The sequence below is a fragment of the Barbus barbus genome, assembly GCF_936440315.1.
Source record: "Barbus barbus genome assembly, chromosome: 14".
Lineage (NCBI taxonomy): Eukaryota > Metazoa > Chordata > Actinopteri > Cypriniformes > Cyprinidae > Barbus > Barbus barbus.
In genome coordinates, this window is record NC_136742.1 from 14,019,904 (window position 1) to 14,044,067 (window position 24,164).

At 36.8% G+C, this 24,164-nt stretch overlaps 1 protein-coding gene across 1 annotated transcript in view; it reads right to left on the reverse strand.

Moving 5' to 3' along the window:
* LOC306880012 (voltage-gated delayed rectifier potassium channel KCNH5-like) overlaps window positions 1-24,164 on the reverse strand; it is a gene marked incomplete at both ends in the record, with an annotated part of 100,338 nt that overhangs the window by 73,599 nt on the left and 2,575 nt on the right. The window contains 3 exons of the mRNA XM_079433276.1: window positions 6,508-6,636; window positions 9,300-9,406; window positions 12,086-12,209. Coding sequence (XP_079289402.1) covers window positions 6,508-6,636; window positions 9,300-9,406; window positions 12,086-12,209 — 360 coding nt within the window. The remainder of the gene's footprint in view (window positions 1-6,507; window positions 6,637-9,299; window positions 9,407-12,085; window positions 12,210-24,164) is intronic.

Here is a 24,164-nt window from a genome sequence, read left to right on the forward strand (position 1 = left end):
AAACTGGCTACATTTAAGTTAAAAGAACTTTCTGGGTTCATTACAAGTTAAGCTCAATCAGTACAAGTAAAGCATTTATGGTATAATGTTTACTACCACAAAAAGTAAAATTGTTTAAATTGCTTTTTTTAAGGCCATTTAGGGTTTATAGCAATATTATGGCATGGTAACAAAAGTTGTATTCCAATGAATATACTGTAAATTTACATATTTATGTACAAACATTTTAAATCATGTTAACATATGGTTTAAGGCATTTTAGATATTATAGTGTTACGTTGTCAGTGACAAAGTCATAAAATTGTCTATAAATTTACACAGAAAGGTTTAGTAAGCTATTTCTTCCTTAAGACAAAGTTATGACAGAAGTGTCAATTACGCATAAATTATATTCCTATAAGGTTTTTATCTGACATGGTGCTGCTGTTAATCTGCTGAAAAAGAGATAGGAAATCTGACAGTGCAAAAAAGAACTATGTTACAGATAGGAGGAGGAAAAGGAGAAAAACAATGGATGGTTCAGGCCATCTGGCTGTCTTAAGGCAAAGAGTCACAACGCTGCACTGGACCCCTAAGGCGTCTTCCAGATATAGTCCTTCTACAGGGAAAAACAATGCTGGGTAGCCGTGTCAAGCAGCCATAAGGCAAAGCCTCAGAGAAATCTCGGATTGGCCATTGCAGTCTCATTGAACCCTATCAGACCTATGCTACAATGGAACATATGTTTGCCCAAATGCACCACATCTGGCTGAAGAGTGGCAAACTAGGTCTGCAAGACTGCAACAGACTGCAGCAGTGAAGGAAACAGACTAAGGGGAGATTTCACTAAGAATCACACCCGCTGATAGAAGTGTTTATTTGCGCATGCCATTTGCATCATTTTGCTGCCCAATGCACTAAAGGAATTAAGCAAATCAGGTAATGATACAGATGAACAAACAAATTCTGAATAAAATTTTCTTCGGGGTTGGATCTGAGTGCATGACCGTAGAGAATGCAGCAGACTACTGTGAAATTGCACACTTTCTATTGGGATTTCATTCTTTATGAAGAATAAAAAATAAATAATTGACATTCTTTAACCCGGTAAATCTTAAAATCTGACTAAATGGTCAGTACAATCAAATTTTTTTAAATAGTTTACTGAAACATTAGACAAAATATTTTTTAAAAATGTGTAATTTGGTGCAGGTGCTGATATTTACATGACCAAAAAGTAAAATTCAATTATTAAACTTATACTCCTGTTATTTGTTTTCTATCTACAGCTCTGAATCCAGTATATGACTATACATAACCACAGATTCTTCCTTTATGAGGGCTGCTAACTACATTCCTTTGAACTTCTACTGGCTAGCTCTCAATTTATGCTAGTGTCAGTGCAGAGGTCCCAAAGTATACGCCTGATGAGCTGAAAATCCTCCCCAGGTAACTATCAGATGCTTACAGAAAGATCTGGAAGGATCTCAAAGGGTTTCACTGTTGCCATGGAGCCCATATTCATTCCTCGTTTTTCTTCCCTATTTGCTATGATTTGAAGTTTGTGCCCCTCTGGGTAAGCTACCCTCAATGAGATCACGCTGATAGGCCAGAGGTCCTCAGAGAAAGAACATGCACTCACCGGTGGTTTAAATGTATGCACAGATACTTTAAATGCTGGGGACGAATGTACAGTCAACACAAAGTAACCCTGTGCGCATTGGGAGCACTGACGCCTAACGGTGCTTTATTATTTCTATGCAGATGCTTTGCATATTTCATTGGACCACCAGTGCAGAGCAGGGCATTACCGACAGGAACACTATTCCAGTGGGATTTTGAGACAGCATATGTGGAAACGTACATGGCCACACATACACACATACACACTGTACACTCTTTAGCTCTATGCTCTCCCCAGGGGCAACAGTCACATGGAATGAAGCTCTAGGGAAGATCTCGATTATACAGCTAATTACAAAATGCCTGTGATGCAAATGACACTAAAAGCTTCACTAGCTACGCACAATGCATGTAATGCTTTACCTTAAAAAACAACAGTAGAAGGCAAAGCCTGAATTTATTTATTTATTTGTTTATTTGGATCCCCATTAGCCACTACCAAGGTAGTGGCTATTCTTCCTGGGGTCCAACAAGTAAAAAAACTAAATTACATTAATCCATAACAATAAAAACCAATACAATAAAACATACAAACCCAAAATTCATTCACAGCATCAAGATCAACAATTTACTGAGTACTGTACCATTAAATATTTCTAGATTTTTTCAACCTAATTTTACTTATTAAAAACATGTAAATGTCCGATGGCAATTCATTCCATATTTTCATTCCTCTATACATTACAGTCCATTGCTTTGCATTAGTTTTTGAAACAGGAAGCAAAAAATATCCTTTTGATGCATGCCTGTTAAAATTATGACTAGGACTACTATACAAAAGTTGTACAATACACTTGGAACTCTCAATACTGAATTGTTTCTTATAAAACAAAGAGAAACAATTGCCCTATCCTTCACCAGTGGCCAACCTAGAATTTTGTGCATTCTCATATTAACCCTTCTATTACAGGTCAGAATTAGTCATGCAGCTCTATTCTGGACTAACTTCTAAGTCTTTACTTGATGTACTCGACCATACCACTGGACAATAGTCTAAATAAGAACCATTGTTTGCACAATTTGAGGGATGCAATACTGTGGTAAATTTTTGCACATCTCTTAATAACTGATAGACTTCTTCCCATAACTATTACCATATTTTCTATCTGTTTTGACCACTTCAGCCTACTGTCTAGAATAACTCCAAGAAATCTAATTCCCTCTACCTGTTCAATAGGCATACTCTTTACAGACAAATTTAATTGTGGTTTAAGTTTAAGTTTAGAATTTGATCCAAACACAATACTTTTGGTTTTTGTCAAATTTAGAACCATCTTATTATTCTGTACCGAATTAAAAGGAACAGTTTAATCAAAAACAGTAATATTGTGAAATATTGTTACAATTAAAAATATTTGTTTATTTAATATATTTTAAAAAGCTATTTATTCATGAGATGAAAAGGCTGAATTTTCAGCAGCCATTTCTCCAGTCTTCAGTGTCACATGATCCTTCACAAATAATTTTAATATGCTTACGTAATACTGACTCTTCAACTCTAAAGGAAACTAAAATTAAATCAAGCTCTTAAATCAAGTAGCAGATGCTCTATAGCCCATCACTCTCATTCCAGTAAGGCCATCAATCACATCATGATTTAAATATATACTTCCACTACTGGAGGAACCTTATTAAGTACATCTTCTAATTTAGTGCCAATACAGCTGATGTCGCAGTTCAAAGCTCTCAATGCAGGCTTTCCATACCTGATTCTGCACTCTCTCATCAGTAAACACACATGAGCTATTCATGAAGCAATACTGAATACACACCTGGCGTGTGACGTTTAACAAATGCCCCTTTAGAACAACAGATCTCATATTTACCTAACAACAAGCTCAAGTGACGTGCCAGGCTATAAATAATCTGATTGTGCTGTTAATATTTATTAGTGCATCAAGGGTCAGAAGCGGCATAGATTAACATTTTGATAAGGGCAAATAGTCCTTCATTTACAAAGTAATCACTGTAGGTAATTTGAATGCCTGATAGATACTTAATAAAGTTTGTGGTTCGGTGTGTGGCATTACTAAGGCTCATCTTAAACGAAACATGGCAGTGCGCACAGACGCAGCGGCTTCTCTCTCTGCCGACAGAACGGTGTTTTCGTGTTTTTTGTCTTGTAAGTCGCAATGTTTTTGTCCTCATTTGTATATCTGTATAGTTGTATGTACATATGTTTAAACTGTATTTATCCGTATTTGAACGTCTACTGTCAGTGTCTTAAATGTTAACTGTATGCACCAAGGGTCTGAGAGTAACGCAATTTCAATTATCTGTATGTATGTGCCGCACATGTGGAAGAATTGACAATAAAGGAGACTTGACTTGACTTGATCTATGTCAAAGGAATGTGAGCACAGTCACCTGTGATGCATTATTTTCTATGTTCATAAATATTTAATAAAAGCTATATGGATAAGTACAGCCAGTAGAGATTTGGTTATTCAACTGGGAGAAGATGGGCAGTAATTGGTTACTGAAACTGTGGTGTTTTCATTGACATTTTCATACCAAATACCATGTGACTATAACTGCCAAAGCAGGGAGATTACTATTCAAGCACTAAAGCTAGATTTCAGGTTCTTTATTGGCATCAACGGTTCCTTGAAGAACCTTTCACATCCATGCACTTCTAAAAATGAAGGTTCTAAAAGGGTGTTTTCACAGTGATGCCATAGAAGAACCATTTTTTTTGCTTCTTCCAACAACCTTTCAGTTAACATTTCTTAAAGGAACCATTTTAAAAAATCTACAGAAGCTTTTTCCACTATAAAGAACATTTTGTGAATTCAAAAGTTCCATGCATGTTGACGGTTCTACATGGAACTGATTCCAATAAAAAAACTATTTTTTTAATTTTAAGTGTGGTACCTTTCCACAAAATGTTCTTAGTGGGAACAGTTCTTTAGATTATAAAAACTTCTCTTTCAGTTCCTTCAATAACTATTGGTTATACTTTATTTTAAGGTCCTTGTTACAGTGTATTTATGCATTTAAGAACTGAGTAATATTAATTAACAACATACTTACTGTATGGCTTAGGTTTACTTGCATGTAATTATGCATAATTTATTGTTATTATAATAGTAAATACATGTAATATGTGCAACAAGGACACTTTAAAATAAAGTGTTACTGAACTATTAACTGAAAAGCTCTTTGGGGAATCCAAAATGGTTCTTCTATGGCATTGTTGTAAAAATCCACCTTTTGAAACCTTTATTTTTATTAGCATTTGCTACCAGAGCTGTCACTACTAAATGCAGAATTGCTTCATTTCAAAACTGCTTGTTCATTGGATGGTCTTTCCATCTGATAGGCTGTTTATCTGCTAGAGAGTGATACTCGCTGAACTCACTTCCTGTCGCTCTGTGCACACCCACTGACAAGAGTCTCAGTTGGGCACAGGTGCCCTGCCACAAAGTGACAGCAGCTGCCATCAAGTCTCTGAGGGGAAATTCCAAATATATATATATTGTGTGTGTGTGTGTGTGTCTTTAAAGAGCTTCTGTGTGGGCTAGGATCACTGTCAAAGGACAAGTGCTTCAGTTTAGCAGTGGCACAAGATGACAAGGAAAATTGCCACTGGTTTATATGATATCGAGAGAGACAGAAGCAGAAAGGGAGAGTAAATGGTGGGAAAAGTAGGATCTGACAATGCCCATCAATCATAAATACACATATAGCCTATACAAGTAACCTCCACGGCTGACTGCAGTGATGCCCACAAGCAGCAGTCTCCAACATAAAGTGACAGCTTGTCGCTCTCATTATACTACCTTGTGCTATTGTGCCAAGCAGGCCGCAACACACAAACATCCCCACTTAAAACACATCCAACTGACCTTAATTCAGTATTTTTGTGTGGTTCTTCAGTAAAAATATCTAAAGTTAAACATCCTTAAAATAAGATAGATTTTCTTGAAATATTGTGTAAGATATTTATGACTTTCAAATGTAAACCTCACTCAATTTTGTTAGGTGTATACCTTATTAAATATTATTTATAATTTTTTAAAGTATAAAGTAATTCTGTTAATGAATATATCTGGTTGGAAACGTAACAAAAGTCAAAATTTTACTTCCCAGACACATTTAAGTCAAAATATGTCGGCGCCGGCAGCCTCGTGGCGGTTCAGTCAGCTAACTGTCCAATCAAAATAAAGGCAAAAACTACCAAAATTATATGTACAGGTACACTGATTTTGTTTTAGGAACATTTTTACTGGAAAATGTAAGATTAACCAGTCATTTTTTCCCCTTTTTCCCAGTAAAAATGTCTGAATCTTAAAATAAGTAAATTTACCTTAAATGTTGTTGTAGATAAATTTACCTTAATATATTTACTTTCATTATTTTAAATAAGTTGTTAATTACTTTTAAATGTAAACCTCACAAAATTTTGTTAGACGTATACCTTAAAAAATGAAACAAACAAATAAATACATTATTTTAGTAAGTAATTAAGTAATCTGCTAGCAGATTTGTAAAAATATACTTAATTTAAGAAACGTACTCGGACTCCTAAAACTCAAACTATTAATTTCCAGGTACAGAACCTTCCCAGGTAAAGAACATTTTATTAGAATATAAAAGAAAAATAGATTAAAACTTATTTTAAAATTATGTTGACATTTAAAAATGAATCCAATAAAATAAAATAAAATCTCACTGTTCATCCAGATTGCATTTCCTATGCAACCATTAGATAAATGCTTTACATCTTTTTTTATCATCATATTCACATTAATAAATGCACTATCAATTCAAGTTTGTGTGTATCTGTGTTTTTACCACAAGGCTGAAAAATGCAACACTCAAAATAAGACTTAGAGTTCTTACCTCTGGTGGTCTCATCTTCAATGGGTTGCTTGAAGACAGTGATGTCTTTAAAAGTGCAGAGGAACAGGACCACCTTATCGTTCTCATTCCTGATGGGGGCCACCTGCATGTAGAGCCACACAGGGGTTCCTGACAGAACCGGATGATCACAACGAGAAAGGAGAGAGGGCAGGATGAAAGGAAAGTAAAGTATGAAAAGTGGTACGTGAAAAGAAAAGAATGGAGGGTTTAAAAGAAGTCATGACCAGAAGGATAAAAGACATGGATGAAAATGATGAGAATGGTGAGGGAAAGGGAAAGTGACAGAGAAGTTAAAGGAAGGGAAGGAGTAGAATAAATGATAATGAGATTATGGTGGTGAATAAAGATTTCAGGACAAAGACAGGAATTGAGAAAAAAGAGGGAAACAGGAAGATCATTGAGACCAAGGTTCTCGGTTCACCCGTATGAGAAATATACCGTGTAACCCGTGTTCCTAATGGGTCATTACATCTGAGCTTAACAGGACAGCTTTATCTTATAGAGGCTACATGAGGAGCTTTATCTTTATAGTAGCTGCATTAGAAAAAATCAAGAGCGGACAGGATGCAATTGTGTCCAAAATGCAAGATGCTTCGAGGTGTAAATGATCAAATAACTCAACAAAGATGGTACATTTTTAGGGATGGGCACGAGTCGGTCATGATCATAAATTACGTGACTGTTAACAGAATCTGGATAAGGAGAGTAAGGAGATAAGAAGAGCGCACGCACACACATACACGACTCCACATCTAAATCAACTGTGTGTAACTGAGTGCAGCTGAATGGAACAGAACACAGACTTTTTAAAATAACTGTTTTCAACTTGTTACAATGTATTGTCACACTGTGGGATCTTAGTTGTCATTAACGTCAGACTGTATAAGCAGTCAAGACATACATAAGAAGATCTGATGGAATTTTCCATCATTAATCTACGATGTGTTCGGTGACGGTGAGCTGCATTTATTTACATGCAGAATTGAAATAGTGACTAGCAAAGAAAAACAATCTTCAGTGTTAATTTTGATAATGGCTTGTATTGGTACATTCATAATCCTGTGAAACGTTTTTGGCTGTTGACGTTAATAATATGTTTAAATGTCGGTAATAATTTCACCACCAACAACGCATATAATATTCTCTCTGACTTCCCATGCTCCCTTATGAAAATTAGCCATAAAACCAAAAATCATGGTTCTTGTAGCCATGGATGGTAACCACATGGTTTTGTTACTTCAAATAATAGTTTACAAAGAGGTATTAAGATAATATTTTTTGTGGTTATAAAATCAGATCTAAGCCAACTACAGCTTTTATTATTACTTAAAATGCATTATATAAAATAATGAGGCAATAATGATTGGTTAATTAATCATTACAGTATATGGTTTCATTGAATAACATTGTTAAAATATATAATGTAGTACAAAATAAACAATTTATGTACATTACATATTATTACAAATCCTGCAAAGGGAGCCAAAGGTCTGGTAATTGCTGCTGTTACACTTACAGGATGATCAAGTCCTTTAATATTGACCAACAATTTAATTCAAATATCCACTTAATCTTTCATTTTTGGCCACCGTTTTGCGACAGAAATGCTACAACCTCAATAATTTCTTCAACAAAAACATGTGGACGTCACAACCCTTACAAAAATCAACCATGGTTTTATCATAGTAAAACTGTATTAATAAAATAATAGCCATAGGTAACTGTCTAAAGCTACAATTGTAATTTGTAAATAATACAATTTAATTACAATCTATTTATTTATTTACTTTTATATTTTATTAAAGTTCTATTTTGACCCCTATAGTAGGTGGTTTTTTTTTTACATCCATTATATTTGGGAGAGGGGGCACAACAATACAATTCTGCTTAGGGCACCCATTTTGCAAAATTAGCGATCAAAGAGTACAGATTTCAGCATAGGATCAGATGAAACTTTTAGGATTTAGGCCAAAATCGTACAGTGCGCACCCAAGCTTTATGTCAAAAAAGCTGTGGTGAAAACAGAAAGTGAACCACAGGGGAGCCGAGCTAAAAATAATATAAATATAAATAATATATAGTATAACACAATGTAACAACCAACCTGAGAAGACATAATGACTTAAATGCCCAAATCTATTTCAAGTAAGACACTTTTTTCACAAAAGAGAGGAGAAAGTTTTTAGAGAAACATAGTGGCTCTTTTGCCTCCCCTTAGCTTGTTAGAATTCTTTTCGATTTCAGAGGTGTCTGGCCTTGCCAATCAGCGAGATTTTTCATTTGCGATCTGGGACAGGAGCTAAAAACTGAGCCATAAAACCGGACACTTTCTAATGGCTGTACTGACATTCACGCAGAGTTTGCAAATGAAGTGGATTAGTGAATTTTTAATGTAACATCCAGGCACACTTTTCAATGAGCAGGTTTTGTGCTGCTTGATACAGTGCCTGTATTTAAATGAAGAAAGTTCAAAAGAAGCCTATATTATTTGAATACCAATAAAATGGGGTCTACATTTTTTAGCACTTATATATTGATTAACTTAACACGATATAACATTATGATTACACGAACAGTTTTATGGTTATAAAAACACATAAAAGTCACAAAAGTTAGTTATATATATAAGAAAAATTAAGCCATTTCCTTAAATAATTTTCATACATTTCAGGAATTCATCTTCCTACATGGACACAATTGCATCTCTGTACTCTGTACTTTCTGCTAGATGCAGCAGGCAAAGCTGAACAATCGTAGCTGGGAATACTCACTGTTCTTCTTATAGAGCAGCACTTCAAAGCAATTGGACTCATAGTTATCAAAGGTCTGTCTGACTTTGTCTATTGTCTTCTTGTCGGTCAGCTCGCCGTACATGAAACTGCCGGAGATACAGAGAGACAAAGGATGAAAAGTCGAAAAAAGGTTGTGAGAGTGAGAGAAGTGGGTGGGAAAAGGAGAAACAGGTGATGAAAATGAGCAAGACAAAGAGAGCAGAAAAAGAGAGTTAGAGGAGAGTGCACACCTGTGCACACATCCGCCCAGCAAACTCTACCTTGTCTTTCACTGTCAGTTAATTCACAGAGTGTGCACAAGGGGGAGTGGCTGATGACACATGCTGTCAGCTACTGCAGCCGCTCTATTTAACATGTGGAGGCTGGACAAACAGTAGACACTGAACTACGATTCCGACATGCTCTGCCCTTAAGGTTATGTAAAAGGAAGGAAACATTCAATTTGAAACAGTTTAGGAGAGCAGCAAAAGAAAAGATATTCTTGTGTTTTTAGCGACTGAAGTTCTCATAAATGTTTGCAAATAAGGTAGCAACACTGGGATTCAAAAGTCTAAGACCACATTGAAAATCTGGAAGTCAAATTATAATTCTAGCCTGGAAAAATACAAGAGGTTTTAGAGAAAACAGTTCATGCAAAATATTTATAATTCTTGTCTATTTTTAAGTCACTCGTTAAGTAGATTTGTGACAATGATCATGTGAACACCTCTGTACAGTTCTTGGTTCATGCTGCTTGAGTGATAATGTCATTAAAGAGAGAAATACAGAAAAATCTCAAATTCATGTTCATTTTCTAATTCAGCTTTTTACTTTTTTAGATTTCATTTGTATTGCTGATTATAAAATTTGGACTAAAAATGTGTATCAAATTCAAAAAATGCCAAAATGGTTTCAGACTTTTGGATAATACAATTTAATAATGATAACAAACAAGACATTCATAAAATTCTTAAACATTTTATAAAATTAAATTAGATTTAAATATGAGAGACAAAAATGTTCAATACATAATGACTAAGCTTTAGATTGTGGAATTGACACAAGGAAGAGGTAAGACGTAGGATGAGTATGGTGGATCTTTTTATGCAGTATATTCATATATATTGGCTATTTATATATTGCATATATAATGGGTATATTAATATTTCCCATTTTTCAGTTTCATGACAATATTACAATGTGAATGTAGTAGGGGTGTGCGATATGACGATTTTTGATCGTGGACGATAAAAATATCTCCACAATCTGCTTTTGAAGAAATATCGTAGTATCGTGCAACAACATACATTGTGTCAAATACAGTTCTGGCGCCTCCGTCTCTATATACTGTACAACACGACATACAGCAGTAGAGTTACTCTGACAGGACACTGCACTTATTCGCAATCGCAAAATTTATTGTTAATTATTTGCACACAAGCCTTGATGGTTAAATGTTTAATTCGTCCGCTGAATTTTATGAATGTCTTGTTTGTTATCATTAGCGATTAGTAGAATATGGTCATGCACAATATGTGCTTTATAAATACTAGTAAAGAGCCAATATGCTAGTATTATGCATGCTAATAAGCAACTAGTTAATAGTAGGAACTGCTCCCTATACTAAAGTGTTACTGTTTTTTTATTATTTAGCTCTTTATTTCCATCTTTTCCAATCATGTTATAATCAAAGTAGTTTAAGAGTTACAAAGTAGTTACTGAGCACTAAAACTTTTTCCTTTCTCTATCTTTCTCATCTACTGTCTATTTCTTTCTTAAGTGGACACCGGAGGACAATGCTCTAAACGTGAGTCTCGTAATGTAGCGATTTTAGCTAATTACTACAATCAGGACAGGGTGGCTTTGAAACCTCTTTAGCATTGTGCTAAATCCCCCAGTTTCCTTTTAAAGATTTTATTTGTTTTGCATCTTATTATCATTTCAGCTTCCATAAAACTAAAAATACAGAGGTAATTATGGTGCATTTGAGTTTTGTGGCCCTTAGCTACTCAGATATTTTTAGTATCAAATCCTCACCCTTATTGCTTTAGCTGACAAAGGCTTGTGCCAATTCTACCTCTAAAATTCCCCTTGAATCCTGAGTCAATCTGGAGTCATATCACAGTCTGTAGGCAGATCCATATCACTGCATGTAGGCAGAGCCAAATCGCTGCAGTTGGTTTTTCTATTTCTACTCCGTTGATTGGCACCTTACTGAGCGCATTTAGCGCTAACAAGGTGTTCAGTGATGGCTCAGGAGAAATGCGCTCTCTGAGTGGCTAAATACCGCATGAAGATTATACTATGGTTCAACACAGCTGAACTGATGTGAGAAGTGTGCTTCAGCATTATTGCTAACTCAAGCAGAGTGAGAAAATGACACTTCTGACCCTAACATTTCACCAAATCATTACCGAAGCATCCTCAATTGTCTGATGAGTGAAACTAGCAGTCAGTTCTCACTTGAAAAAGATAGAAAACAATACTAAATGATCAGACTCTGTACTTCATCTGCTTCCTATTCCGCATTGCATCAGTTTAATAGATTCAGCTTCTGCTATCTGAGCATAATCCCTCTGGAATCGTTTGTGAGGCTTCGTTTTCGGATCCAAAATAATGTAATTCCGTGAAAACACATAATTTTGTTATGATGCACACTAATGCATTTTTGGATCCGGCATGTCTTAGCCAGAAAAGTTGTGAATATAAATTTAAATCACATCACTGCCTGTCCTTGACTACTGACTGAGGACAGGGTAAAAATAGACAGGTGGAAAGCCTCTCACCTGCAGGTGCTGCTCTTCTGCATGACCTCTGCCCTGTGGTATCCAGACAGCTTGCAGAATCCGTCATTACTGTAAACTATAGGCCACTCCACGATTTGAGCGTTCCCCAACAAGAAACTTGTCTCTGCAATCAAAAATAAGAGAACACATTTATAAATGTACATAAATAACTAGTACACTATACAGGTCCTTCTCAAAAAATTAGCATATTGTGATAAAGTTCATTATTTTCTGTAATGTACTGATAAACATTAGACTTTCATATATTTTAGATTCATTACAACACAACTGAAGTAGTTCAAGCCTTTTATTGTTTTAATATTGATGATTTTGGCATACAGCTTATTAAAACCCAAAATTCCTATCTCAAAAAATTAGCATATCATGAAAAGGTTCTCTAAACGAGCTATTAACCTAATCATCTGAATCAACTAATTAACTCTAAACACCTGCAAAAGATTCCTGAGGCTTTTAAAAACTCCCAGCCTGGTTCATTACTCAAAACCGCAATCATGGGTAAGACTGCCGACCTGACATCTGTCCAGAAGGCCATCATTGACACCCTCAAGCAAGAGGGTAAGACACAGAAAGAAATTTCTGAACGAATAGGCTGTTCCCAGAGTGCTGTATCAAGGCACCTCAGTGGGAAGTCTGTGGGAAGGAAAAAGTGTGGCAGAAAACGCAGCACAACGAGAAGAGGTAACCGGACCCTGAGGAAGATTGTGGAGAAGGACCGATTCCAGACCTTGGGGGACCTGCGGAAGCAGTGGACTGAGTCTGGAGTAGAAACATCCAGAGGCACCGTGTACAGGCGTGTGCAGGAAATGGGCTACAGGTGCCGCATTCCCCAGGTCAAGCCACTTTTGAACCAGAAACAGCGGCAGAAGCGCCTGACCTGGGCTACAGAGAAGCAGCACTGGACTGTTGCTCAGTGGTCCAAAGTACTTTTTTCGGATGAAAGCAAATTTTGCATGTCATTCGGAAATCAAGGTGCCAGAGTCTGGAGGAAGACTGGGGAGAGGGAAATGCCAAAATGCCTGAAGTCCAGTGTCAAGTACCCACAGTCAGTGATGCTGGTGTTGGTCCACTGTGTTTTATCAAAGGCAGGGTCAATGCAGCTAGCTATCAGGAGATTTTGGAGCACTTCATGCTTCCATCTGCTGAAAAGCTTTATGGAGATGAAGATTTCCTTTTTCAGCACGACCTGGCACCTGCTCACAGTGCCAAAACCACTGGTAAATGGTTTACTGACCATGGTATTACTGTGCTCAATTGGCCTGCCAACTCTCCTGACCTGAACCCCATAGAGAATCTGTGGGATATTGTGAAGAGAAAGTTGAGAGACGCAAGACCCAACACTCTGGATGAGCTTAAGGCCGCTATCGAAGCATCCTGGGCCTCCATAACACCTCAGCAGTGCCACAGGCTGATTGCCTCCATGCCACGCCGCATTGAAGCAGTCATTTCTGCAAAAGGATTCCCGACCAAGTATTGAGTGCATAACTGAACATAATTATTTGAAGGTTGACTTTTTTTGTATTAAAAACACTTTTCTTTTATTGGTCGGATGAAATATGATAATTTTTTGAGATAGGAATTTTGGGTTTTCATGAGCTGTATGCCAAAATCATCAATATTAAAACTATAAAAGGCTTGAACTACTTCAGTTGTGTTGTAATGAATCTAAAATATATGAAAGTCTAATGTTTATCAGTACATTACAGAAAATAATGAACTTTATCACAATATGCTCATTTTTTGAGAAGGACCTGTATGTATATGCATATTTAGTGCTCATATTATTGTTTGGCACGTCAGTTTAACTAGTATGGAATGAATGGAATTAAAGCACTTTCTTTGGTTTAACAAACCTTAAAATAGTCATTTATGTAGATGTTTTCTTGAAAGCCTAGAAAGCAAGGCAATCACATGCCATTTCTCCATTGATGCTATTTAAAATTTTTGCAAACAACATTAAAATATTTTCTAAGTCAAGACATTCCACTTTGTTTATATATATATATATATATATATATATATATAAACAAATATATATATACACTACTTTTCAGAAGTTTAGGTTTGATAAGTTTATTGAAAACAAGTCTCTACTCATCATGGCTGCATTTATTTTATCATAACTTGAATCATCAAGACGGCGCTGCGCATGGCAGCATTGTGCTTGGCTCTCCTGTTGTTTTAGTGTTTTTGTTAGTTTTTCCTGTTTTTTGTTTGTCAAACACGATCAGTTTCACCAGGAAAGAACTGCTGAACATTCGGCAGAACACACCACAAAATTTCCAACCGGTTTTTCGATTATTCGGATGTTTTGCTGAACATAGTAGTCGGCGGAGCTGCAGTGCTCTTTAGACGGGGAAAAACGCGCGGCGCGGGACATGCTTCTACATCAATGAAAGGGGTACAAATGCAACAGTGTTAAAGAAGATGTGCTGTTCTGATCTAGATACGCTTTTCATCAACTGTAAACCTTTCTACTTGCCGCGGTAGTGTCTACATTCCACCGCAAGCACACGTGAGCTCAGCTTTACAGAAACTTGCTGATCAGATCACAGACACAGAGCAACAACACCCGGACTCTGTTTTAATCATTCTAGGGGACTTTAATAAAGCAAATCTCTCCCGTGAACTGCCAAAATACAGACAGCATGTTACATGTCCCACCAGAGACAGTAATATACTGGATCACTGTTACACAGCGATAAAGGACACATATCACTCTGTCCCACGGGCAGCTTTAGGACTCTCTGATCACTGGTTCATCTTATTCCGACCTACAGGCAGAAACTGAAATCAGCAAAACCTGTATTAAGGACTGTAAAGAGATTTATAACAATGACAAACCATGGTTCACTGCAAAACTCAGACAGCTCCGTCAGGCCAAAGAAGATGCTTACAGGAATGGGGACAGAGTCTTGAATAAACAGACCAAATACACACTGGAAAAGGAGATCAGAGTGGCAAAGAGGAATTATTCAGATAAGCTAAGGATCCAATTATCTTCCAGTGACACGGCTTCAGCGTGGAAAGGTCTGAAAGAAATAACCAATTACAAGACACCATCCCCCAGCACTGTGGAGACTCAAAAACTGGCAAACGATCTGAATGAGTTCTACTGCAGGTTTGAAAAAAACACCATTCACACCTCCTGCAACCCCCCTCTCCCCCACACCGGCACAGCAGATAAGAGAAGATGACGTGCACCACATCTTCAAAAAGAACAAGAGAAGGAAGGCACCAGGCCCAGACGGAGTGACACCAACCTGTCTAAAATCCTGTGCTGACCAGCTGGCCCCCATCTTCACACAGATCTTCAACAGATCACTGGAGCTGTGTGAAGTCCCCCTCATGCTTCAAAAGCTCCACCATCATCCCCGTCCCAAAGAAACCCAAGATAACAGGACTTAACGACTACAGACCTGTGGCTCTAACATCTGTGGTCATGAAATCATTTGAAAAACTGTTTTTTGCTTATCTGAAGGACATCACTGGACCCTTCCTGGATGCCCTGCAGTTTGCCTACAGAGCAAACAGGTCTGTGGATGATGCAGTCAACATGGGACTGCATTACATAATGCAACACCTGTACAGACCAGAGACTTATGTGAGGATCCTGTTTGTGGACTTCAGCTCGGCCTTTAACACTATCCTTCCAAACCTCCTCCTGCCCAAACTAACTCAGCACTCCGTCCCCACCTCTGTCTGTCAGTGGATCAACAGCTTCCTGACAGACTGGCAGCAGCTAGTGAGCCTGGGAAAATTCACATCCAACACCTGCACCATCAGCACTGGAGCTTCCCAGGGCTGTGTTCTCTCCCCACTGCTCTTCTACCGCTACACCAAGGACTGCACATCTAAAGACCCCTCTGTCAAGCTCCTGAAGTTTGCAGACGACACCACACTGACCGGCCTCATCCAGAACGGTGACGAGTCTGCTTACAGACAGGAGGTTAAGGAGCTGGCTGTCTGGTGCAGTCTTAACAACCTGGAGCTCAACACGCTCAAAACTGTGGAGATGATCATGAACTTCAGGAGAAACCCCCCGGCACTCCCCCCATTCACCATCATGAACAGCACTGTAACAACAGTGGAGTCATTCAGATTCCTGGGCAGCACCATCTCTCAGGACCTGAAGTGGGACATTCACATTGACTCTATTGTCAAAAAGGCCTAGCAGAGGTTGTACTTCCTTCGCCAGGAAAGTTCAACCTGCCACAGGAGCTGCTGAAACAGTTCTACTCTGTCATCATTGAATCAGTCCTCTGCATTTCATTAACTGTCTGGTTCAGCTCAGATACCAAATATGACCACAGAAGACTACAGAAGGTAGTCCAGACTGCTGAGTGAATCATTGGTACAACCCTCCCCAGTCTCCAAGAACTGTACTCATCCAGAGTGAGCAAAAGGGCTGGTAAAATCATTCTGGACCCCTCACATCCAGCACACTCCCTCTCCCTCTGGTCGATGCTACAGAGCTCTGAGCACCAGAACGACCAGACACAGGAACAGTTTCTTCCCTCAGGCAATCCATCTCATTGAACATTTGAACAATAAACATGAAACACACAACACTATCATACTTTTTATTTTTTATTTAATACACATACTTATTACATTTCAAATTTGCACCTAACATACCTGTACATACTGAATTGTCTATTTTGTATATTTGTACTTTTTTTTTTCTTTTATTATCTGTGTCCTGTCCTGTCGCTGTCATTCTGTCACACTGTGGAGCTACTGTCACTAAAACAAATTGCTCGCATGTGCAAACATACCTGGCAATAAAGCTAATTCTGATTCTGATTCAGTAAATCGAGAAACATTGTGAAATATTATTGCAATTAAAATAACTGTTTTCTATTTCAGTATATTTTAAAAATAAATTTATTCTTGTGACGCAAAGCTGAATTTTCAGCATCATTACTTCAGTCTTCAGTGTCACATGATCCTTCAGAAATCATTCTAATATAATGATTTGCTAACGTTATTTTTTATTATAAATGTTGAAAACTGGCCCCAAACTTTTGAACAGCAGTGTGTATATACATCTTATTTTATTTATCATATATATATATATATATATATATATACTAAATATACTAACTACAAAGCAACATGTGGTGGCTAAATCTGCAAACTAACTATTTAACAAATAAACTGCATTAGTTTTTGTAGCTGTGACTGCAAAATAAAATAACAAAATAATGAAGTAAATAATAATATAAATATAAAATAAACAACACGTATAACACTTAGTCTAATCATTTTAAATGACCAGACACCTTTTTTCCAAAGGTTAAACACTTCCCTTTCAGTGGCAATTTGTTGAAAAAAAAAAAAGACTTGAGTTTCAAGCCCTAATTTGTGGAAAATGCCTTACTCAGTTCCTTTTTCCATTTGACAAATTGAACTGCAATGCAGTCTTGACATCAATGTAATTGATACATAGTGGTCTAGCCATAGCAGGTGGGTTAAAGACCTTAACATTGTTCCTGCCATTAAAAAGACTCATCCTCTCCAGTCTTCATTAGTGTTTTAGTGAGGCTAAAGCCAGCTGACTTCAGCCTCTCGACGCAGGTTAAAAATAGCAAGGCAACGAGAACATTACAGCACCGGAAACAAATCAAGGCACAAATTGTTACAGAAATGTCTGTGCCAATATAAATCCTTACGCACCCACAAAAATAATCATCTTTGCTTACACACACACACACACACAAGGCTTTTATAATGCGGAAGAGCTACAGTTCTCTCTGGACACATGCAGTCCCCCCTAAGGAAAAGAGAAAGAGAGAGAGAATGTGGCATTTGACACAGCCATTAAAAAAGGTGGCCACTTCTCTCCTTCATTGAATAGTCTCCATTATCTCTCCTCCTCCTCCTCTTTCAGTTTGCCTCCGCAGGACCAGCTGAAAGGAGAAGCGGAAAGGATAAAGTGAAGTGCTGTCCCCTTGAGGAAGGAGAGTTGAGACTCATTACAGCGGTCTCCATGCCATGGCCCCTGCCCTCGGATGAGGGGCCAATTTCAAGGAAGTGCTCCCTGAGGATGCAAAAGACCTAGATGCTGTTTGCGGATCGGGGCTCGGTGATATGTTAATCATGTAATGCTCTGTCACTGATGATATATCGCATTCTTAGCCAAGACAGCACGGTCAGACTAATAAAGTCTCTGCTAAGAAGTCAAGCATTAATAACTAATATGGAAAAGGAGTTCAGGCGAGTGGAGCAGGACCATGTACAGCCACATCCACAGCATAACCACAATACAGGAAAGTCTAAGCGAGGAATGAGCGGTGTTGTGATGAAAGTCATTATAGCTTAGATGTTAATTACTTTTTCTATTGAAATTTTTAAAATTTAGTTCCATTTCTAATTGTTTTCTTTACTTTAGTTTTCATTAGTTTTAATGTAGCCTGGGGACGTGGTGATGGGGGGGAAAAAATGGTATTTCCATGATTTTGTGCAAAAAAAACTGTTTGCTCGTAGCAGGGCTGTTACAGTTAATAGAAATTAAACAAAATCTATATAAACAAAATTGTTACTTGATTTTTTTTTTTTTTTAAACGAAAAGTTAACTGAAATAAAATTGTATATACATATTATGTATACATATATACATACAAAAATAAAGATGCTTAATTTGATGTACTGAAATAACAAACTTAATCTGAAATAAAAGTTAAAAACTATTTAGACATATCAAAAAATAAAAACATGACAATATATTATTAAACAAAAACACACAATAAATTAATAAAACAAACTAAATTACTTTGAAAAATGAAAACTCAAAACATTAATAAAAGCTATAATAGCATCTATAACACTGGTTCCCAAAAGCATAAAAATAAACATTTTTGCTCCCATCTCATGATTTTTGTTTTCCATCATCATGTCCCCTTAGGGACAAGTTTTCAATTTGTTATTACTAATAATACATATCAAAAACTGAACATTAATTTGTGGCCTTTTTGTTGTATTGTTTTTACAGTTTGGTACATTAAATGAATTTTAATGCAGTTTATTTTTTTCCCAGTAATGTTTTTATTTCAGTTAACAATAATAACAATAATGAGATAAAATATTTATTTAGAATTAAAACTTATAACAAAAATGGTTGAAACATTCTTCAAAATATCTTTTGTTAACTACACCTTTCAGAATTCAAAGCCTGCTTTATAAAGTAAAGTAATACACAGTTAACACAGATCCACCTCAAGGCAAAAAGAGCATCCATTTCACAGGCCATAAGAGGACACAGCTGTTTTGTCTGGCGGCATGTAAAATCAATGGAATATTGAGACTAGAAAGAGTTTAATCTTTATAATCTCACTTGAGGCAAATTAGCACTCAGGTTTACCTGTGTCTCTCTTGAATTACTCTTGTTGTTTTTAAGAGCAGCTCATGTCAGCTGATGTAGACTTTAAATATCTCAAGTGGTTGTAACATACACATTGATTACACTTCCAGATCCACGTGAAGCCTAAGGCAGTCCGTCAGCACTTTATGTGTAATATGGGATGCTGCCGAAAGCTTATCGTGTAGATGGTGAATAAGAGGCATATTGACAGTGATGAAAGACTTAGTGATGTGCGTGCCAACCCCACATGGGAGGCCAACAGACAGCTGCTAGGCTGCTCTTCACAATTTCGTGTTTACTGGAAAAACATCTCACATAAGCACTCACATGGACACCTTTACATATAGCCTATACATTGTTTTCTTTCTTACTTTACTTGCCCACTCACACAAACCCATGAGAAAGCTGCATCTTCTTTTGCATGTTGTAAAACACGTCACTGCAACATTATAAAATGCACTATAAAAAGAAATTGGGAAAGTTCAAAATCAAGCCAGCATGATGCATTGAGATTTTTCAGTTCAGTTTGCATTGCGTAACTTCTGAAAAAACTGAAAAAACTTAAGTGTTCACTAAATGGTAAATGTTCAGCCAATAACAAATTAGTAACTTTACTATTAGGTCCAATTACTTAACATTAGTTAATGCATTAACTAACAACTAACAAAGAACAATACATTTTAAAGTGTATTTATTCATCTTTGTTAATAGTTAATAAAACTGTGCAATGTTAGCTCAGGTCTATTGAAAAATATTAACATACAACTTGATTTTGATAATGTAATATGTTCAAATTAACATTAACAAAGATTAATAAATGACTCTGAAGTTCATGTTAGCTAATGTATACTAATATTAACAAATTAAACCTTATTGTAACGTGTTAGCAAAAAAAAAATGTCAAATCATCTACAGACTTCTTGTTTAACAATTTATCGATACTTTTTTGTCATAATTTCCTTCATACACATAATTGATTTAAATTACTGTGAGAAAGAGAACATCTGGCAAGGCAAAGATTTATTAATATGGTATGAAATAGTTTCAATTAGAAATATAAAAAACTCAACATGCAAATATTACTGGCAGCAGCAATATCTAATCTGATTGGCTGCCAACTTCTTTTTCTGATATACATTTCATTAACCAAGCTCTTAAACCCCACATTAAAACACACTGTGGTTGGTCTCTTTGAACATGAGTCAGGCGGTCTTATCCCGTTTAAGTTTTAAGTTCTTGGTCAAAAAAGTTGCAACTAGGACCAAGTCCTGATCTTATGCCACACGTCAAACATCTGACTAGGCAAGACTAAAATAATGTCGACAATCAATAAACCTCAATGTGGAAAACGATGATCACTGCACAACGAATAACTAACAGCATTAGCATAAAGTCAGCAAAACCCAAAGCAATACACTATCCGCACAATTTATTCATGCTGCAATGCATCATGGGAGCTTTCAAGTCAGCAGCAATGGTTCAGTTTGTTCTGATGACTCTCTCAGGCTAGTAGCGACAACATTCAGGGGGAGTATTATTGATCTCGCATGTGTTTTTACATGTATTCAAAGTCACATTTCTTAGAAGGCTGGAAAATGTTTTATTCCTTGGCCTTTTTCAATGCAGAGAGACAGGCCATGATTCAGATTCAAAACTTTCGGGTTTGACAAAAGAGGGAAGTAGATTTATAAATTGCTCTGATTATTAAACCCTGTGCGGAAGAGTCTCTACTGTCAAGACAATTTGTGACCTTTTCTCTGGCTCCATCGCCTCTCGCTGTCTTTCTTTATCTCTCTATAATTCTCTATTCAATTACGGCGTGACACTTTGTGTGTGTCAGCATCTGACTCCATTACTTCCAGCAAGAGGAGAAATGTCCACGGCGTGTGCATTAGGAAATAACCATTGTCAATCTCCGGCCAAAGGTCCTGCCTTAAGCAAACGGCTTTGAGGATAGTTGTCAATTCAATCTCAAGCGCACACTTTAGAAATTCCAATAGAGAAGGTTCAGACAGGGTCAGACAACTTTGAGATTTCCCGAGGGCTAATATATCACCTTTAATAAAGCACATTTGTCCAAACTGCCAAAGGTTTGCTTCAGATTCAAAACGGCTCATTTTATTATGATTAAATGCTGTGAAAACATCTTGCCTTGCTGACTTAGGATCATGCCCAAGGCTATTCAGGTGGGAAACCCCATGCTCGTGAATCATTCGCTGCTTTACCAATATGTGGCAGTTTTTGAGCCTGAGAACAAATACTACTGTTCAAAGGTTTGGGGTTAGTTATTATAAAATTATTTTCTTTAATTTATACTTTTATTCAGCAAAGATGCATTAAATTTATCAAAAGTGACAATAAAGACCTTTATGGTCCAAAAGATTTCAATTTCTGAAAAAATGTAGTTTCCAGAAAGCAGCACAACTGTTTTCAGCATAGATAATAATAGTAAATGTTTCTGGAGCAACTCATTTCTGAAGGATCATGTGACACTGAAGACTGGAATAATGGCAGATGAAAATTCAGCTTCGTCTTCACAGAGATAAATACCATTTTAAAATATATTCACTTTGAAAACTGTTATTTTAAATTGCAATTATATTTCACAATATTACAGTTTTTACAGTGTTTTTGACCAAATAATTGCACTCTTGGTGAGGAAAAAAAAAAGACCTTTAAAAAAATCTTACTGAGCTTAAATGTTAAATAGCGTAGTCAGGATATATATTTTCCTTAACTTTTAGAAGGTTAGTGCAACGTATTTGAATTGACCACAAATGAGTTTATGAGTAATATGGAGCATTTTATAATATTTTATGCTTTTTGGCCTTTTTGGATCTCAGTAGATCTAGTCCCCATAAAATGTACTGGGTATATTCTAAACAGCTTCAACAAATCTCATTTTGTGTTCCCCAGAAGAAAGTTTGGAATGGCATTTTGTTTGTGTTTTTGTTTATTTGTTTTACTGTTTCTTTAACCTTTTTTACTTTTAGTTGTATGCTAATTCGCTGTAGTCTTCATCAGCAATAAAGATTAAAGAAATTGAAACATTTTCATACAGCTATCCAGGATGGAAACACAGAGATGGTACAAACCCACAAATACATGGAAATCCGTCAAACAACAGACTGGACTGGACTGACAACACAGAGATGCTGTAGCAGAAAGACCAGAGAAGCCTGAACTTTCTGAGGAGGCTGTCAGAGACGTTCTACCAATCTTCTAGGCTTGAAAAGAAGATGATGGTGCAACTCGAGTCTGTAACATACGAATCCCCAAGTAAACGCTCCCTTCAGAAGGTCTGGTGCCATTAGGAGGTACAAAGTGTCTTTCCTGCACTCATCTGCATGTTACTTATGGCAGTCACTGCAGTGAGAAGTAATGACATTGAACAAGCACAAACATTCTATTTTTGGAACCATTAACAATGCATTCATATTTTTTTTTCTGTGAATGGGATGCTATTGCATTGTATGTGTTCTTGCACTGTCTACTTGGAAGTATGTTTGTGCACCTGCTACTCAGTGACAGGGTGACTACAGGGAAATTGGAAGAAGAAACAGATCCTATTAAGATAAACCTATATTTACACAGAGTACACCATTCTTAGTGCCTGTGATCTTTGTGAAAACGATTTTCTGTTGGCCATTATAGAGCCTAAGCATGTTATAAAAGCAGACTATTTTCAGTTTAGATACAAATCAGATACTGGTTCCCTTTGGTAGTGAACACAAAACACAACCAGCTCTCTGTTCTGGTAAACTGTGGTTAAAGTAAGATAGCACTTTCATTACATCTGTGGCTTTCTAATCTGCATTCTTATCTCCTCACATGCTGTTCTCTGTCTTGTTAATTGTATACTTCTTTTTAACTGAACTTTAACATCCCTTTGCTGTGTGTGTCTTTTTTTCTCTTTGAGAGTATGTGTAGCGTGCCTATACACCTTACAATGTGACAAGCGTTACAAAAGAGCAAGTTGAAGATGGCCAGGGGCAGCCATGCTCAGACGAGCCATGGTACATTGCATAAGCCCAAAACGCAAATGAACAGTTCTAAGAAGGTAGGAAAAACAGAGAGAATAAATGAACACAAAAGTGGGAGAAAATGTATAGCACATAAAATAAAAAATAAAATATATAATAAATGAAAGTAATTTAAAACGTAATTCAATGCTGAAACATACTATCATAACTAATCATTATATATGCAATTTTAAACTCAGAACTGTCAGCCTTAAATGCTGGTACAGTATAGCTGTCCTCAATATCAAAAAGAGCTTTTGAAATCATTTAATTTCCCAGTCAGTGAGAACCCTGCTGTCATTGATTAGCCAAACATCAGGCTGACTACAAAAAGCTTCTCCAGCACATCAGAACTCAGCACAGTTGTTTCTCTACTTACATAAGAAAATTGGAAGGAAATGTGCACTGCTTTTGCCGTTCTGACAATGATATGTAAAGGTAAAAAGCTTTATGAAAGTTGACTTTGTTTACCCCCAGCTGTGTGTCTCACTTCCCCTAAGTGGGCTGGAAAAACTCAAACTCTGCTCTCCGCAAACAAAGGAGAAGACCTAGAGGGAGGTGTTTGGTTGTAAATGAGGGACAGAGACACAAAGCCTCAGAAACACCTACATCATTTCGACAGCTGCACTCGTGAAAGGCTTCATCATTTTGAGGTGAACATGCTGCGTATGACTTG